Here is a 21392-nt window from a genome sequence, read left to right as displayed (position 1 = left end):
TGTTTTTTATCACTGTGCTGTCATCACTGCTTGTTTCATTTAGCAGTTTTTCAAAGTAATTACTCCGTACTTCAAGGATATCTTTTTCTCCTGTTTTCATTTCACCTTTATCATCTCTAATTCCTTTTACAGCACTCTTTCCTCCATTCCTAAGCTTCTTCAACAACCTCCAGAATATTTTGCCACCTTCTTGATATTTATTTTCTATATTCTTGCCAAAGTCCTCCCATGACTTTTGTTTAGCTAGTTTTACACACTGTTTAGCTTTCTTACATTTGTCTCTGTATTCTGTAAGAGTAAAAGCTGACTTATTTGCCAGGAACTTTTGATATGCTTTCTTCTTTTCCTTCACTGCCTCTTTAACTTCCTGTGTCCACCAGGGAGTTCTGATTTTTTAATCCTTGCAGACAACCTCACCACATGCCTCTCTGGCAGAATCAATCAATGTTTCCTTCAGAGTTTGCCACTGAATCTCCAAGGTTTGATTCCTGTTCTCAAACTCTTTCATTTTCTTTTCAATAATATTTCTGTATTTTAGTCTACAGTTTACATCTGAGAGCTGCTCAACTTTTATTCGCTTTAAAACTTTCTTACATGTTATTCTTTTCAATATGAAATTCAATTTTATCCTGCTCAAGACTAAATAGTGATCACTTCCAATTTCAAATCCTCTGTACACTCTGGTGTCCTGCACCAGGGAGAAAACATCACTATCAACAATAGCATAGTCAATGAGACTTTTCTTATTCCTAGCCTCTTCTCTCCATGTGAATTTGTGCACATTTTTATGTTGGAACATGGTGTTAGTAATAACCAGTCCATGTCCTGAGCAGAAATCCAACAGATATTTGCCATTATTATTAGCTTTGCTCTTTTCTCCAAATTTTCCCAAAATATTTTTGTATGTCTCACAATCATTTCCTACTCTACTATTTAGATCCCCAACAAGGACCAACTTTTCCTTTTTCATTGTGTCAGTTGCTTTTTCTAAAGCCTCAAAAAATTCCTCCACTTCTACCTTAGTAGAACCTTCTGTGGGACCATAGGCACAAATAAGTCTCATTGTCCAGTTCCCCATTCTCATATTTGCCCACATTACTCTACTTGAGACTGACTGCCATTCAAGAAGATTAGCCTCGTATTTTGTGTTGAATACTATGGCTACTCCTTCTTTTCCTTGATTGTTATTGCCTGAATATAACATTTTGTATTTATTGCTCAGAAAGATCTCACCAGTTTTGGTCTTTTTTGTTTCAGTCACCATTATGTCGATCTGGTACTTATCTAATTCCTCAGCTAGCTCCATTTCTTTGCCATTCAGGCTTCTTACGTTGATAGTACCGATCTTTAACTCTGGTGATGTTGAGTTGGGGTTTGTTTTCAGATTTGTTCCAGCAGCTGACTTTTCGCTGTTCGCCCTGGTTCCCTGGCGAAAACAACGGGGGCCTTGTTTAACCGGGCGACACCCCAGCCGGCATGAAATTTTGTCATGTTGTACCATCATTTTTTATTTTGGTTTAACCAATAAGAATACAATTTGGTCGGCTAAATCCCAAATTGCCAGCCCATCCTCGTTCGTTCAGTATCAAAGTAGATACCCAACAGGGTGCACCACGAGAAGGTGAGGATTGGACATTAGGTCAGAAGCCCTGGTCGGTTCTCCGCATTCCTTTAAAGGCTATGTGGAGGTCTCCTCTCAGTTATACAGCTTTGACCCTTATAGTTATTTTATGTACATGATGTTACTTTTATCTTCAATGTATTTCCCCTCTTTGTTATTTTCATGTCTGCTTGATCTTGTGTAAAATGCCTATATGCTCTAACCTCAAACTCACTTATAATACTATTATCTGACTTCAGTCAGCTTGTTATCCTCTTAGCTTACCCCCACCCACTTATCAATGTCGTAAAGTATATTCTCGCACGTGCTAGTTCCGTAGACTGAAGAATAACCTCTGGCAGGGCAAAATCCTCAATCTAGGTTGCTATAATTCAAGTGTATTAATCCTTAAAAATGTATTGCACCATTAAGGATTGTGTAAAAGAATTTTTTTTTCTTTTACATACATGAGAATAATTTAGCTAAGCACGTACAATAACTCTTAAATCATTTTTATCTCAAACAACTTCGAATTACTCAGTCATGGCGGTTACTTCACTTTGGTCACACAGGTTTGATTAGTTTTTTGTGAGGCAGTGCATTGGCCAACAAAGATCAGGCAAGCTATTAACAAAACCAAACATATTTATTTTAACTAAGACAATCAATATACAAAAGTAATGGGACATATCACATGCCTGATTCTCCACATATTCAGTAAGACAACTCACTTAAAGCACTAGACAAAGAATTTTTTACACTTAATTTATTAGACACATGGATAGATTTTGACATATCCCTACTCTCAATCCTATTAATATAAGGCAAAATTATATATAACACATACTAAGTATTAGGTAACACAAGCAATATTCTAGTTTACAATATTCTTTTATGCACATTCAGACTAACATTCAGCTTTCTGACCTCTTCAACACATTACACCATTACTTAAACAGAACTAATATCGATCATTTACACACACAATCTTGGACATTAACATAGAGCAATTTACTTACTAGCTCACAATATCTTGTAAAGTCCTGGGTTCTAAATGGGTAAGGGTGAATTCTGCTGGTTCCTTTCTTATTCTTATGTGATGGCTGTGATTGGGCACTATCCGACGGTTGTCGTCTTGCAAATTCCTTCCTTGGAAAGGTAATGTATTTCTTCGGCGATGTTAGGAACTGCTTCGGCTATGACAAATCAGCATACACGTGGATCAGTACATTTCGAAGAAATCTCGGAACGATATCTTGAAATACGGCCTCTCCTGCCAGCGAACTCTCCACGATCTCCCGGACGACTCACTTGTGGGACTCCAACTCTCCTCCTCCTCGAAATGCTTACCAAAGGAACCAAGAAAAAGAGAGAGCACTCCCCCCCCCCAATCACTGCCTTTTATATCATTAGACGTCCCTTGGCTTACCTTCCAAACTTTCCAGTTTTTCTGGAAGCGCCCTGATGTCACCCACGCTTGTATTAGGTTTTGGAAGCAAAACTCCTATGTTTTAGTGACCTTTGAGACTATTGTTGACCTTCAGTTTACTAGCATAATCCTGTCTGATCCTTTTAGTTACAAATGCTTGTGGTTCTACATTCAGTTATTTTTACAATATATTACAAAATTTATTACATTAAAGCATGCTATATACACTTCTAATTATAAATATTTTATGGACCATGTAAAATCAATATAGGTAAAAAAATGTTTCTTTATTTCACCATAAGAGATTTTACGATGCTGTGGGGATGCATCCATTATGTTTAATGGATGCACACCAAGCTACAAGTATTGGAAAAAGGGACTCTGAGGAATGATATTGCAACTAAGTTCTTCAACATCATGCTCAATTGTTCCGTGGTGTTGTAGGCAAAGAATTCATTTTTATGGATGACAATGCCACACCACATCGTACACGAGCAGTAGAGATAATTGTGAAGACCGAGGATATTAATCGATTCGAGTGGCCAGCATGCTCTCCAGATCTTAACTCCATAAAATAAGTTTGGATATAACAGAGAGACACATTGGTGTTTGAAATTCCCCTCCAGAAAACAAACAAGGCTTTATCCTTGCTCTGAAGGAGGAATGAGCCAGTTTATTATCATTATTATGGGCAACTCCAAGGAATTCTTAGACTCATTGAGGGAGGCCCTAAACATCATGTCAAGAATTATTCAATATTCGCAGTGTCTATCATACTTTGCTTTGAACACATTCACAGTCATGGCACCCACAACAGACTCTGGCAGCTTATTCCACTCATTCGCCACTCTCTCTCTCTCCAAGTAAAAAACCTAGTTCTAACACCCTTGTTCAGTTCCATGAATGGCCCCCAGTCTCCCCCACAGATCTTTTCTGAAAAATTTTGTCGGAATTAATCTTGTAAAAAATCCTCAGTAATTTGAATGTCTCAATCATATTACCCCTCTTCCACCTATCAACCAATTTCTTAATCCAAAAATCTTCAACCTGTTCTCATAAGGTTCATTTCACAGACCACTCACTATCTTGATCATTCACCTCTGGATCCTCTCTACCTCCTCCCCATCACGAAGAAACCCTGGTGCCCCTGCGCACAGTAGTAAAGATGGGGTCTTATCAAGGCTCGATAAAGAGGAACAATAACCTATTTGTCTCTGTTCATTAAAGTATTCTTCAGTAACCAAGTGATCTGATGAGCTGATTTAGCTACTTTTGCTATGTGCCCCTAAATTTCAACTCCGTATCCATCAACACTCCCAAGTCTCTGGCTTCATCAATTTCCTGGAGTACGGTTCCACCAATGTAGTATACTGCTGATAATCTTTTCACCATAAAATGCATAAACTTACACTTTGCCACATTAAACTGACATCCATTCATCTTAGTCCAGTCTGCCAATCTATCCAAATCATCCTGCAAAATTTTGACATCATGAGCATTCACTATTGCTCTACCAAACTTGTCATCCTCAGCAAATAAGTGAACAGTTCTTCTCGGATCCTTTCCTATATCATTAATGAAGAAATTAAATAGCAGTGGTCCAAGAACAGAACCTTGCAGCACACCACTAGTCACCGGCCTTCTTTTTGGACTCTACTCCTGAATGAACTACTCTCTGATATCTCTCCATCAACCACCCTCCTATCCATCCCCATATGTTGCAGTTTACTGATTAGAATTCCATGTGGTATCCTGTCAAAGGCCTTTGCAAAGTCCAGCAGTATCACTGTAAACCCATTTCCCTTATTCAATTCAGTCATCACTATATTGTAAAACGTGAGCAAGTTACTGAGGCATGATCTACCCTTCACAAAACCATGCTGTCTCCCATACAATATCTCATTTCCATCTATCCATTCCTGTATTTTGCTCTTGACCAACTTCTTCAATACCTTGACAACGACTCTTGATATGCTGATTGGTCGGTAATTTGCAACAGCAGTCTTGGAACTTTGGATAAAAAGAGTAGGAAAAAAAGCAGTTTGCCTCAAGAACTGTTGAATCACTTGGTGCTAAGCATGGTACGACATTGTGAGATCTGCATGGGAGTTTGGGGGGTGAACATATTCCATACTAAAATGTCTCTCCATGTTTATGTCCATATTTGGCTGTAGTCATGAAAATTTTTTCATGTACAGGTAAAAATGTAGTTCATCCTTAGCTTTTGTACACCAGTGTATATACAGAATTTCTGCCATACCTTTTTTTTTTTTAATATAGATGATATGATAAAGACCTATTTTTCACATTTTGCATAACTTATTTTAGATTTGGAGAACTGAAAGGTGTTCACTGCACAGTAGCAACTTTCAAAGGCGAAAACAAGACTATACATGCTCATGAAATAGATATTGAAGAGATGGAGCACAAAGCTCAAGAAAGATTTGAACAGGTATTAAATACAATTAACTTACAACTTGTATTAACTTAACTAGTTAATACAATTAACTTACAAACAGTAATTATTTCCCTACTCTTTTTATCCAAAGTCAATATATATATATATATTTTTTTAAAGAATAAATTTTAAATGACTTTAAACCGAGATGAAATATTAAATTTTAATGATAATGATACAACTGGTTTCAGCCTTTTACAGCCTTCTTCAGGTATCCACTAAAGGTAGAACATAGTAATAAAAAATTGAAGTTACAAAAAACTGAGAATTACAGGCAAAAAATGCAATACATAATTGATACAAAAACGGTGTATTTTTCAAGTCGTTCTATCTAACGTGCTATTGTTTGTTGTATGCGTGCTTGCAGGTTCTCATAAGCGCCAGTATTGAACAACTGCAGTATGGCTATTAGCGATATTATAACTCAAATTGCTGTTCAAATGTTCAGGATTAAGGAGGCTTTCTCTGGACTCCACGATTTTCCTTTCAAACTCATCACTACAGCGAAAAATGTTTTTGGATTTATCCCAGCGAACTGAGTGACTCTGTAGATTGTCATGAGGGTTATTAGAGAAAAGAAGATGATTGGATAGCACAGATGCATGTGATCTTTTATAGGAGATGTCTCTCTTATGCTTCTCAATATGCAGTTTAACAGATTTGTTAGTCTTTCCGAAATAAGGAATATTACAGTTGCACCATAACTTGTAAACACCTGGATATTTCAGGTTATGATGAATAGGCTTCGGATGTCTTATAAGAGAACAGACTTTAGGGAGTGTAGTGAAAAACGTCCTGATGTTGTATTTTTTAAGGACTTTAGCCAATTTATTGGAGACTGAACTAATGTAAGGTATAGAGATGCTACCTTTAAAATCAGTAGTTTCTGTAGTACGCTGCCTAGGAGGATCCAGAAGAAATTTCTTAATTGTTTTTTCAGAATATCTATTTTGTTTAAAGATAAGAGAAAGTTGTTCAATTTCTTTTTGAAGTTCATCTGGTTCATTTAAAAGAGATCGTGCTCTGTTCTAAGATAGAAATAGTTCCAAGCTTTTGTGGTGGAAAGTGATGAGATTGACAGTGCAGATATCTGTTCGTATGAGTTGGTTTTCGGTATATAGAGATTTTAAATCTGTCAGAGCATCGTGTAAGAATTACATCCAGGAAAGGAAAGCAGTTATTTCGTTCTAGTTCGCCAGTGAATTTTATATATTGGGATGCTGGTTGTTAATGTGTTGAAGAAAATCCATGAGAGATGTGTGTCCGTGACTCCATATAATGAAAATGTTGTCAACATAACGTCTCCAAAGTTTCGGCTTAAAATGAGAAGGACGATATGGCTTTTGTTTCAAAATCTTCCAGGAAAATGTTTTTGCTAGAACTGGGGATAAAGGGTTGCGCATTGCTAGGCCTTGGTTTTAGCACGTTAGATAGAACGACTTGAAAAATACAACGTTTTTGTGTCAATTATGTATTGCATTTTTTGCCTGTAATTCTCAGTTTTTTGTAAATTCAATTTTTTATTACTGTGTTCTACCATTAACAATAAAATTTAATATTTTATCTCGGTTTAAAGTCATTTAAAATTTATTCTTTAAAATGTATCATTAGAACCGAGTAGAAGATCAAGAATACATATATATATATATATATATATATATATGTAGAAAGTATTTTTACCTTGGGTATAAATATGTTAAGGATACCAAGCAATTTTAAACCTGGTTTTACTCCATTTCCCAAGTAAGCAAACAGAACCAAAAGTCAAGTTTGCGCCTGCAATTGATGCAAGTCTAACTGATCCCACAGGTAGTGCAAGACCAGGGCAACTCGTGGCAAAGGTGGAACAAGCTCCGATCACTAATCTTAATATTTACCCTTAATGCCAAAACACATCTCCAAGAAGGGGATGTGTGATGTTATGTATTAAAGGCAAGGGGCCACTACCCAGACCGGTTTCGACCTTTATTGAGGTCTCATCAGTGGGAGCTAGGTTAGAAATACTAAGATTTAGTAATACAGAGCTTGTAAGTATTTCACCAAAACAAGTTACCATAAGGTGTTTATCTTAATATTTCTAGCCTAGCTCCCACTGATGAGACCTCAATAAAGGTCGAAACCGGTCTGGGTAGTGGCCCCTTGCCTTTAATACATAACATCATACATCCCCTTCTTGGAGAGGTGTTTTGGCATTAAGGGTAAATATTAAGATTAGTGATCGGAGCTTGTTCCACCTTTGCCACGAGTTGCCCTGGTCTTGCACTACCTGTGGGATCAGTTAGACTTGCATCAATTGCAGGCGCAAACTTGACTTTTGGTCTGTTTGCTTACTTGGGAAATGGAGTAAAACCAGGTTTAAAATTGCTTGGTATCCTTAACATATATATATATATATATATATATATATTTTTTTTTTTTTTTGATGACTTCCAGCCACAAAAGGTTGTAAATCCTATAGTATATTAGTTAGTTCCCTTATTATTACAAACACTGCATTTATAATTTTTATGTACTGATTTGTGTTGTATCAGTTTGCTGAAATGCACTGATGTAACATGACTAAAGCTACTAAAATGAGGCTAGAAAACGTTCATCTGGCCTTTGACTAGAATGAAATCTATCCTTTTGAGCATCATGAAACTATGATGTTAAAAGATGCCAATACTATGATATTAAGTGGACAGTGGAAGCACTCTAATTCATGTTTAAATTTGTTGTTAATTCTGATTACCTCATACAAACAGGAAAAGGTGTAAAGAGATTTTTGGCCTCTTTTCTCTGTATGCCAGGTTTTTTTATAGAATTATTGACATTTTGTGATTATTTAAACAGCCAGTACCATTAGATCAATTTAACACTTCGAACAAAATAATTAACTGTTCGCCATTTCTTAAATCATGCTACGTCTTTGACAGATCTACCTGACAGCTGTATTCATCAATATTCCCAATATATTGAATATACAGTAATGCAGAATCCTTAAAATTTTAACAAACACACAGAAATGTCTATTCTGATAACCATGTACATTTCACTTTCAGCAATATACACCTTCTTAGCCAATGGCTGTATCCTCATATAATTAAGAATACCCTAACACTAACATTCCCATACAAACACTGACCACATCAAATTTATTTCTGTCACATTTGCTGGTACTAGCCTGACACATGAAAATGGATTTTTTTTTTTTGTGTGCATTCAAACATCCAATACCAGTAGATAATTAAGTCTTGCTATCACTTGGTATCAAGTGATACCAATGTAGAAGTAATGTAGAAGTCAAAGTCATATTTCCATATACAAGTAGTCAAAAGGTGTCTCACCTTATTACTAAAATACTCTGGATTATTATTATTATTATTTGAGATCTGCAGGGAGTCAAGAGCTCATCAAGGGAGGCTATAAATCACCCAAACCAGCTATCATACCTTCCTTTAAATTCATTCACACTAGATGCACTCCCTACCCCTAAGGCAAATTATTCTGCTCACTCACTGCTCTCTGGGAGAAAAGCTAGCTCTTACCCATTTCTTGACTATGAAAAACTTAGGCCGCCGTGTTCTCTCCCCATCTTCCATATAACAAAAAATTTCATCAGTTGATATGATATGATAGAGTTTATAGACCTCTATCATATCACCCCCTTCCTTTCTCCTGTTAACCAGAGTCTTCAATCCAAATACTCGCAACCTGTCCTCATAATCTAAATCCCATAATCCAGATATAATCTTTGTAACTCTTCTTTGCACTCTTTCCATGGCTTCTTTATCTACCTTTGGGAGACCAAATCTGTACACAATAATCCAGGTTGTGGTCTTATTAAAGCCTTATAAAGAGACAAAATGACTTCCTTATCCTTACGTGAAGCAAACCTTGACAACCATGTCAAGGTTCGCTTCAACATCACAATTATCTTCTGAGTTGTATTTGCAACTTTTGCTATGTGACCTTTGAACTTTAAACTCCTATCCACCAATATGCCAAGATCCCTTGCATTTTTAGTTTCTTGTATCATAACCCCACTTATATAATATGATGCTGGAACTCTAATCATGCCAAAATGCATAACTTTACACTTACTAGCATTAAACTGACAGCCATTTTTGTTTGCCCAAATTTCCAGTCTATTCAAATCATTTTGTAATTGCTGAATATCAATAGCATCCCTGATTGCTCTGCCTATCTTCACATCATTGACAAACAATTGCTCATCTGATGTTAGATCCTGCCTGATGTCCCTAATGTATAGATTGAACAATAATGGCCCCACTGGTTACCTTAAATCTGGCAGATTCACACCCACTGTATACCACTTTTTGATATCTGTCTGTCAACCATTCCCTGATCCAAGTCAATAGATTATATTCCAATCCCATATTCTCCAGTTTACGCAACAGCCTGCCATGTGGTATCCTATCAAATGCCTTAGAAAAATCCAACATTATCATAGTGTATCCATTCCCTTTATCCAACTCGGTCGTAACATTGTTATAAAATATGAGCAAATTGCTAAAACATGACCTTCCTTTAGTAAACCCATGCTGTTCCTTGCAGAGTATAGCATGTTTGTCTACCCATTTCTGCATGCGAGTTCTTACCAACTTCTCTAAAATCTTCACTCACTACCACACCAGAGATAATGATAGGTCGGTAGTTAGACACATCAGTTTCTGCACCATCATTATACAATGGAACTATCATACATTCCTTCCTTTACTGTGGTATCATTCCTGAGCTGAGACTTAAGTTATACAACCATGTGAAAGATGTGGCTAATTCTGCTGAACGTTCCTTTAGCAAACGGGTTGATATTGCGTCTATCCCTATAGACAAATGCTTATCCAGGTTATGCTACAATTCTTCAACCTCATTTTCATGAATCTCTGACTCTTCATCCAACATAGCAGTATGAACCATGTTAGATACGCCTTATATATCTTAGCAAAGTGAGTACTCGTTAACTGAACAATCTCATTAGCTTTCGACTTGAGTACCATCTGCATTCAACAGTTATTCTTCCACGTTGATTCTTTCTTTTGCTTGCAGCATAATGATAAAATTCTTTTGAATTGCCTTTAGCTTGCATGGCCAATTTCTTTTCATGCTCCAATTTAGCTTTCCTTACAATACTCGTTACTTTTCTGGTCTCAAATTTCTATATTTCATAACTCCTCTCACTCTTATTTTCACGATATTCTTTCCACATCATCTTCTTCTTGTGGATCTCTTGCTTAATAAAGTTGCACATCCACTTCACTCTCAACACTAGGGATACATTCAGATACCGCCTCATTTAAACACTTTTCAAAAAGATTCCCAAACATTACTGACATTTTTCCCATTCAGTAACTGATACAATGGGACCAAAAATTCTCCTAAGTTGATCGTAATTTCCAGCTTTGTAGTTCAGCATGTAACCTGTTTTAATTGAAGCATCAATAAATTAGATACTTCCGAAGAAAGTACAGCAATCACTGTCACAATTGGTGGAAAAATAGCCATATTCTTGACAGAGACCCCCTTCTGATGCTATTAACAAATCTAGAACTCTTTGACCTCGAGTTCCTTCTTTCACATTCTGCTTGAGAAAGTTGTCTCACAACAATTCAATAAATTTCTCTTCTTTCTTATCAAAAGATTTCTCTTCCACCCAATCAATGTTTGGAAATATGATGTTGATGATCATTCGTTTGGTACTCATAAGGCTAAATTGGCAATGCATTTCTTCGTCCCCTGCAAGTGAGCCGCCACGTCTGTAGCAACATCCCACCAGATATTTCATTCTGTTAACCTCCACTTCACACCAGATAGACTCAAACTCACAGCTACAATCGACATTGTTATCATCTTTGTTTTCTTGTGTTTCTATCCTAAATGGACTTAAGTCATCTCATATCATTAGTAGCACTTCTCCTCCTCTCCTATCTCTTCTGTCATTCCTAAAAATAGTATACCCGTTACACTCGATCCCACTTATCATATCTGATTCTGATAGCCAGGTTTCACTAATGCCAACAATCTCAGGCCACATCACATTCAATAAAGCAACGAACTCAACCCCTTTGTTTTTAATGCTCCTGGCATTTGTGTATAGACATAATAAATTACTGCCTAGCTTATTCTTATAATTAGATATACAATCTATTTAGTTTTGTTCTAGAATTTTCTCTTTTCCCTTCCCAGTCATACTTAAAAGATCCGAACTTAAAGCATATTTTTCCATCCCTTCGCCACATGCATAACTATGTTCGAAGACATTTATATCTTTATCATGTTTGCATACCATAGCTGAACTTTCATACACATTTTTTCCATTCCTCCCTTGATGATCTAGTTTCCCCTGACTCTCTGCATTAGGTCTCATACCAAGAAGTAATTTCTCCAGGCTTCTGATTAGAGATAGAGACCTCAATAAAGGTCGAAAGCAGTCTGGATAGTGGTCCTTCCCATAATGCATAGCATCATACATGCTATGCATTGCATTATGGGATACTAAGCAATTGATGTGAAGTCATTAGCCTCTATATACAAGTAGACCAGTCGTGAAGTTACTTTCACATGCAAACTTTGTTTACTTACACTTGGATAAAGGATTAAACCAAGAATATAATATCTTGGCATCTTTAATTTATAGTATAACCAAGTGAAAAAAACTTTCAACATATATTCACTAGTGTTAAGGACCACAGTAGCATTACCCTTGTTTGCTGTAGTAGTGTTGATTATGTTTTCCCAGAGGCTTCCAAGAGCAGAGACTTAAAGTAGAGGAGAAATTACTTTTGGAGTGAGAGACAATCTTATGTAAGAATTTTAGCAACATCAAGGCTAGTTGTTAGCAAATCTGGAACAAAAGTTCAGACATGTTCTATGTGAAACAGGTCTAGATCTAACAATGGTACATGTGTAGCTGTGACAGCAAAGTTATGGTGAGAATAATGATGATAACAGTTGCTCCATTTAGCCTTTTTGAAGAAAGTTTAATCGACTAAAAAGGAAGGGCATACCAATAAAGCTGAAAATATATGTGGCAGAACTTGAGGTTGAAAATTTGAATTAAATGCTGCTGTATTTTAAGAACCTACTTACACCAGCAGATATATTCAAAGTTTCTTATTCTGCCACCTCCCGAGCAGTATGGAATTATTAAAACTCTTCTAATGCGGCCATCAATCTCTTTCCAGTGAGGTATCTCTAAGAGCTGAACTTAAACATTCCACATCTTCTTATATAATGGCTACAATCCCAGAATTAACACATTCACAACAAGCATGTTGTGCATCAAGCAGGAACTCGTTTGACCATATATGATGTCCCTTCTGCATTGGATAGGCATATTTTACAAAGTTTTCAATAGGCATGACATGTCAATTTTGATTTTTTTTGGGTAAATTTTATTTATAAAATTATTAATTATGAACTTTCTTAATTAATGATATAGAAAATCTCAAATTCTGATTTTAAGTTATATATATGAAATATATATATAACTTAAAATCAGAATTTGAGATTGTTATTATTCTTCATACTCAGCATTCAATTATTATTATTATCCCAACACCCACATGGAGTCAAAGACTCATTGCGGAGAGTTCCTTTGTCATACACACAGGTCATCATACCATGCCTTAAATACAATCAAATTCTCTGCAGACACCCCACTCTCAGGCAGTGCATTCCACTCTTCACAACTCTCCATGGAAATAAACTACTTCTTACTCCCTTGCCCACACCCTCTTGTTCTTCCCCCCCCCATTTTATGAAACCACTTCAATATTAAACCTGTAACAGCCCCTACTAATCTGTACATCTCTCTATCTTATCATCCCTCTTCCTCCTATCCACCACTCTCTACAAATTGCATCTTCTCAACATTTCTTCATACTTAGCATTCCAGAAACTATCTTAGTTATTTGTGTCTGGACCCTTTCCAGTATCTCTTCATCCATTTGAAAACCAGGTGACCAAATCTGTGCACAGTAGTCCATATATGGCCTAATCAAGGCCTTATACAATGGAACCAGAATCACCTACACTCAGTGGTGTAGCTAGTGGGGGGGTCCGCCCTGGGCAGCACTTTGAATGTTTTTGAACTTTTGCAGTTAATTATAAAATACAATCTCAAGAACTCATTTCCAAATACAGTATTGTAATACTACTGTGAATTTTCCTCACAATTGCTGTAAGTGTTGCTAGTTGTGAGAGGATTTTTTCTAAATAAAATTTGATTAAGAATTACCTACATGACTATGAAATAGACTTCGCCAATGTCATCGACGATTCTGCTAACAGAAAAGCAAGAAACATAACATTTTAGAATGTTGAAATTAAAGTTTTACTTCAAAAATAAACATTGTGTTTTAATTTATTTCTCTATACGTCGTTTTGACTTTTTGTAGTATTTTTGATGTGTATTGAGAGGAGCGGCAAACTCAGGGACTACCCCAGGCGGCAACAGCTCTAGCTACACCACTGCCTTATCTCGTATACATCAGTGTCCAAAATTCATTTCAAACTTTCATAAATGCAAAGGTTACATACTATGTATGTATGTATGTAACCTTTTCAACCCAAGTGCATAACCTTAAATTTTGCAACATTAAATTCACAATTGCTATTCTTTACCCACAATGGCAATTTATTTAAATCATGCTGCAGAATATTTACATCACCTTTATGAACTATTATCCTCCCCAGTTTTGCATCATCAGCAAACAACTGAATATCACCAGTTAAAAACATATTCAACTCCTCTAAGGATCCTTTCCACTGGCTCACCCTGGAGTTTATTGTATCTATTGCACTTACTGTAACTTACATTATATTGGGGAAACTAAACATACAATCCCTATCCATAAAAAAAGAATACAAATGACATTGCTGATTCCAAAGTGTTTGCAACAGCTTTGGGATCAGCAATGGTACATCTGTTATGTTCCAAGGTAGACAAACGGTGCATTCTGTATCCACCTTTCATTGTTTTATTCCAGACCGTTTTTGCACTAGTTGTTTGATTAATCAATGATGTAAATTTAATCCAGGACTGTTTTTGATTCTGACATCTCACATAACATACTCTGGCCTGAGCACATTTAAGTGCTATTCTTTGTTGTAGTAGTATATCTACGAAATATATCCCATGCTCTATTTTGGCTGCTTGGCACTCTCGGTTCCACCAAGGCTTTGGATACAATGGAAACCAGAATGATGTTTTTGGAATTGCTGCAGTGGTTGCATGGACAATACAATCTTTGACATAATTCATTAATAGGTGTGTGCCTGACTGCTTCATTATTAAATTTTGCAATTCAGCCTTGTCCATTTTCCATATGGGCATCTATATAAGAGGAAATGGTTCCTGTGAAGACATAGTGGTGATAAGAGTTAAATGATCACTTCCATATATGTTTTCATCAACATCCCATGTGAGCAGTGGAAAAATGGTATGGAAGCAGATTGTAAGATTGATTGCAGAATAAGAGCAGGTAGATGTATGGAAGAAGGTATTTATGCTGTTATTAATAAGAGAGAGGTCATGGCTGTCAAGCATTTGCTCGATGATATGACCTTGTCTATTCGTGTTGGTGCTACTCCACAGTGTAATCTCAGCAACAGTTTCCTATCCCCCTGATTTTTTAATTTTGGAAAAAAAAAAAAAAAAAACAAGAGAAACAGCAGCTAAATGTTTGTAGCAAGAGGATTGAGCCGCACAATCAGCCATTTGTTAAGGAAGAACTCAAAAGAGCTCTTTCACTATCTCCCACTAGTGCACTCCTTCCTGATGACATCCATTATGAGATGATAAAAACACCTCCCATCATCTTATGTGGATCTCCCTCTCTTACTATACAAAAGAATATTTACAAAGGAAGAGTTTCCAGACTCTTGGCATAAGTCAGTTGTTATTGTTATCCCAAAGCCAGGCAAAGATTCAGCCCAGACCAACAATTATTGTTTCACTACTCGGACTAGCTGTCTTTATAAGATCTTGGAAAAAATGGTATATGCAAGGCTTCTCTGTTAGAAAGCAACAAACTTCTTTCCAATACACAATGTTGTTTTTGTAAATATTGATCAACCTTGAACCATCTGGTCCATTTAGAAACGTGTAAGAGTCGCTTTCCTGAAATGAGAACATGTGGTTACTGTGTTCTTGAACAAGGAAAATGCCTATGACACAGTCTGGAGATATGCCATATTAAAAGAACTGTTTAATCTTGGTATAAGGGACCACTTTCCTGTTTTTATTAAGAATATTTTTATCTAGTTGTGTCTTACATGTCCAAATTGGAAGCACGTTATCTCAGTCAAATCATCAAGAATTGCAGGGTTCATCAAAGCTTTGTCTTAAGTGTGGCTCTCTTTGCTATTATAATAAATTCAGTTACTGAACTGCTTCCTTCAACAGTATGCAGTTGCCTTTATGTTGATGATGGCTTCACAATTTACTGTCATTCCCATAATATGAGGGTTATTGAAAGACAATTTCAACAAGCTATCGATCGTTTCTTCATGAGCTTTTTTGTCATGGGTTCAGATTATCCACAGGAAAAAACTGTATGTGTACACTTCTGCCAGAAACACACTCTCCACCCTGATCCTGATCTTATCCATCTACAAACAACTTACCCTCTCTCCTTCTTGTGCTGACTTATTCAATGAAGACCTAGAAGATAAAATCTTATCTCAAATTATCCCAAAACCTACAACTTGGTATAGATATGTAGATGACATCTTTATCATTTGGAATCATAAGAAAGAAGAACTAATGGATTATCTCAAAAAAATCAATCATTTCCACCATACTATCAAATTCACATTAGAAATTGAAAAAGATGAAAAACTTCCATCCCTAGACATCCTAATAAAGAAACAAACTAATAACAGTATGAACCAGTCTGTGTATAGAAAACTTATGAATACTGGATGTTACCTCCATTTCAACTATTCACATCATATATCCCAGAAACTTAGCATTATCCATATGCCTAAGAAAAGAGCTATACAGTATACCACAGACCAAGATGACTTACAAGAATAATTAACTACTATATCCAGAGCACTATCCTTAAATGGTTATCCTAAAAGACTCATCAGCAAGATTCTCTTTTCGGATATACCACAAAGACAACGTGATAACATCCAATACATCAGCACTGTAATTATCCCATTTGTTAGCAATTTCCAAAAAATTGGCTATCCTTCTAAAACCACACAATATTAGAGTAACATTCAAGCCAGTCAACACTATTCGGAAATTTTTAAGATCACCGAAAGACCCTCATCCGTTCTACAAGTACTCTGGAGTATACAATATACTTTGTTCCTGTGGTGTTAGTTACATTGGTCAGACCTCTAGAGGCTTCAACACGAGACATAAGGAGCACATAAGCTATGTTAGAAACAACAGACAAGATATTTCAGGCCTTTCTTCCCACTTCACCACTACCAACCATCTTATTGAGTGGGATAAGAGTCATATGCCCTATATAGAAGAGAACTACCATTCCAGAACCTTCAAGGAAGCCGCTATAGTCGCCCATTCAACAGGAAACCTAAATAAGAATCAAGGTCTAATCCTACCGGATATTTGGAAAACTTTAATTAGATCACTAAACACTAAAGAAATGAACTTTCACACCAATTACATTATGTCTCTCAACAGATAAATCATGTACCCGCGACACACGTATTGTCTCACGCACAGTACTAATTTTGTATGAATTAGAACTGTCAGTTGAAACCTAGTCTGTTACTTTCATATTGCTTACCAATTGTATTCCTGAAGATCGGTGAAACTAGTTGGATAATAAATATTACTCACTTGACTAACATTGCTAAAATGAGTTACAGTTTCTAATACAAGTGGTCAAGGAAAAAAGTCACACTCTTATCCCTGTAGTTTAAGTTTTTGGGACTCATCCTTGACAGAAAGTTAACTTTCTTTACACACACACACATTCATCATCTTCTGGATAAGTATAAAAAAGCATTGAATATCCTCCGCACTCTATTCTCTACAGAATGGGGTGATGAACAATGTTCCCTGCTCTGCATTTCTCATGCACTTGTATGTTCAAAGCGTGATTATGGATCCTAAGTTTACAATTCTGAAAGGGAGAGCACACTCTGGTGGTTGCACTCAATCCATTCATCAGAATATCCAATTATTCTTATTATTCTTATTACATAACACCTCTAAGGAGTCCAAAGACTCTTCGAGGGAGGCCACCTACTCTACAACTCTGTCTCCATGTCTCCACTGCAACTACCTTCACCATCTACACGAACGCCATCTACCACCGACCCACCACCACTAGTATTTTCATAGACAATCACAAACATCCATGACCACTGCAGGATTTGAACCCGCAACCCTTTGGCTGGAGAGCGGATACGCTAACCACTCAGCCAACCAGGTTGGCAACCTGATTATCTACCGTTGCTTTTAGCACATCACCCATTCAAAGCCTTTATGTTGAATCAAATGATCCCCCCCCCCATCCTCTATCAATTAGATGAAAACATTTGTCTCTTAATTATGCCCTAAAAATAAAGTCCCTTCCAAATCATTCTAGGCAGACTAGACTACATTAGGAGGTCCTGTATCACACATGTCAGACTGCCATCTGTCCTTTTGGTATGTGCATTAAAGAGGCTATTGACTTGAGTGTTGACAACATTACCTGCACCAAACAAAACAGCATCCCATCCTACAATCTGTCACTTTTTCAACTACATTGAAAATGTAGAAGTCTCATACAAGGTTATAAGAAGATAAATGAGTAAATAAAATGTATGTACAAAGTTTATATGCAGATACTGCATTCTAGATACTAAAACTTTGTGCATACATTTTATTTACTCATTTATCTTCTTATAACCTTGTACATAAATTCTACATTATTCACAAATTTATCTCCTTGTAACTATTTCTTTATTTATTTACCTATCAACACCCTGTATACTGCTGTAACCTGTGTCCTGGCACAGTATGACCATTGCTGCCCTTCCACCATAAACCCTAAATCAATCACTCAACTGATTAAGTATTATTTATTTAACTATAGAATGTCTAACCTAGAAACAACTTTCAAATGGACTACATAATAAATTTTGAGATAAAACAATTTTATCAATTCTACAATATCATATACCATTTTGTATACACTTCTTCAGGAGAACATGTTAGATATGAGTTAAAGAGCAGGGAATATTTACTATACATGAGCAAGATGGAATAGAATTAACTGCTGAGAATGGTTTAACAATGGATACCTGATGGCATATATTCTTAAGAAAAATTAGCCAATTTAAAAATGATGTGCATTATATCCCAGATTTGCATGTATGAGATTATTGATGAACAATGACCAGATCATGTATGATGATGTGTCGGTTACTGTGTGAGTAGGTATGCACCACATTTCTGAAGCTTTCTTGAATTTTTTGACAAAGCTGTTATGTATGAGATTTGTATTTTCACTTTTTTTCTACATCTTTAACCTAATCTAACATACATACCTCTCCAGAGTATCATGTTTGCCCTACATAGCATATGCTTTGTGATCAGCATATTTTGTAAACCTTAGTTTTTAAAGGGTAGTTTAGAAGGATGTAAAGTCTTGAGATCCTGCATAATGGTGAAGAAATTTAAAAATTTTGTCTGTTAAATACTAAATATAAAGAAAGGATACCACACCTTTTTATGCTTGCTTATTGGACCAAAATAGGTGATCCATTTTTAGACAGGGTGTTGTTGAGGTATTGTTCTATTCTTCTCTATGTTACTGGAGATATATGCTCTGCTCTGTCTCTTATCATTTTAATTATTTCTATATTCTATGCAGGCTGGTCAGAAGTAGCTTTCAAATATATCAACAATTATCAGGGTTTTTTTGGGGGGGGGGACAGAGTATCTAATGTTTATAATGCTATGTTGGAAGTTTAATGGATTTTTTACAACACTCAAAAAGAATTAAAATAGAATTTAATACTTCCTATATTTCGTCCTAGTCACTAGGACATCTACAGGGATTACAAAAACAATTAATGTAACATGCACACAAAAACTTACAATACTAAGCCCAACCACGTGGGTGACACTAAAGTCCTGTCTAGGTGGAGCGCCCTCTAAGGGCGGTAGTAGGTGGCCTGGAATGTAGGGTGGGACCTCTGGTGATGAGTGTTTCCCAAATCTTCAGAAGCTTAATGCAACCATATTTATTAAGATTTGGTTGGTTTCTGAGAGCTGCTGCTGCTGCTTCTAAGAAAAGTCTCTCTTTCTTGAATTTGCTGTGGTGGAGCATGGTGGTTTTCTTCCATGATACTCTGTGGGTGGTGTCCAAAACATGGTCAGCCAAGCCTGAATGGCCATAATTGTGTTTAACGATGTACGACTTGTGCTCTTCCAGGCGGATGGATGCTGATCTGTCTGTCTGTCCAAAGTACACAAGCTTACAGGAACAGGGTACTTTGTAAACTCCAGGCAGAGAGAGAGGAGGGAGCTGATCTTTCGTAGAATTAAATTCTATTTTAATTCTTTTTGAGTGTTGTAAAAAATCCATTAAACCTCCAACATAATGTCCTCACAGCACTTAAGCCTCTACACAAGAATTTTATGATGCTCTTTGGAAAATTCTGCAACATTATGGAATAGACAGCAAAATAATACAACTGACTGAATCCCTGTGCTCATCTTCTGAAATGATGGTTGAAATCAAGGGGAATCATAGCACTTCCTTTCGAATGGGTGCATGGAGTGCAAATTACCGCCAATGTTCATTATTATTATTATTATTATTCAGGCCTCCATGGAGTCAAAAAGACTCATCGTGAGAGGTCCTTCCTAAGAAACACAAAGTCTATCAAGACTCATTGAGGGGAGCCCCCCCCCTAAGAAACACAAAGTCTATCATACCACTCATTAAACAGTGACCATTCTCGCTCTCACCACTCCATCAGGCAATGCATTCCATGGTTCAACCACCCTCCATGCAAAGAAACCACTCCTCACCCTCTTCCTCACAGTTTCCTCTTGTAATTACTCCTTCCCACTGTTCAACCAAGCAAAAGAGCTCCCCAGTGTCAATCCTATAACCACCTCTCAACATTTTAAAAGTCTCGATCATATCACCTCTCCTTCTATCCACCAAACTCTGCAGCCCACATTCCCTCAGCCGATCCTCATAACTATAATTATAGTCCTGAAACCATCTTTATTATCCACCTTTGTACCCTTTCCACAGTTAATTTATCCCCTTCAAATCCTGGGGACCAAATCTGAGAACAGTAGTCCAAGTGTGGTCTGATCGGGGTCTTATACAACGGAATGATAACTGTTTTATCTCCACAGGTCAGCATCCTTCTCATTATTGCAGCAATCCTCTGTGTTACCTTCACCACCTTTGCAATATGTCCCCTGAATTTCAGGTTTCTATCAATCATCAACCCCCAGATCTCTTGTCTCCCCTACTTCCTCCAGTATAACTCCTCCCATAGAGTATGCAGTGTCCCATCGATGTTTCCCAAACCTCAAGACCTTACATTTTGCTGCATTAAACCGACCCCCATTCATTTGCCCATCTATCTAGCTTATTCAAATCCTCTTGCAGGGCTACCACATCTGCACTATTACTAATGACCCTTCCCAGCTTCACATCATCCGGTAACAACTGAATATCCCACTGCAATCCACTGACAATGTCATTGATATAAATGTTAAACAACGTGTCCCAGTACTGAGCCCTGTGGGACCCCACTTGTAACCCTCTGCCTCCTTGAAACTGCCCCACAATACACAACTCTCTGATACCTATCGGACAGCCAATCCTGAATCCAGTTGACCAATCTGACATCCAGACCCATGTGCTGCAACTTAAATATCAGCTTATCATGTGACACCC

At 36.8% G+C, this 21392-nt stretch overlaps 1 protein-coding gene across 1 annotated transcript in view; it reads left to right on the top strand.

The window, feature by feature from the left end:
• The window catches only part of LOC150097836 (protein Tob2-like), a 46883-nt gene that overhangs the window by 10455 nt on the left and 15036 nt on the right, over positions 1–21392 (top strand). The window contains exon 2 of the mRNA XM_090406601.1: positions 5358–5481. Within this exon, the coding sequence (XP_090262727.1) occupies positions 5358–5481 (124 nt within the window). The remainder of the gene's footprint in view (positions 1–5357; positions 5482–21392) is intronic.

The sequence above is a fragment of the Typopeltis vanoorti genome, chromosome 16 (assembly GCF_054136105.1).
Source record: "Typopeltis vanoorti isolate ZY-2024b chromosome 16, IOZ_Tvanoo_1.0, whole genome shotgun sequence".
NCBI classification, from domain to species: domain Eukaryota; kingdom Metazoa; phylum Arthropoda; class Arachnida; order Uropygi; family Thelyphonidae; genus Typopeltis; species Typopeltis vanoorti.
Note: the sequence above shows the minus strand (reverse complement) of the source record. Positions and strands in the feature narration are given on the sequence as shown.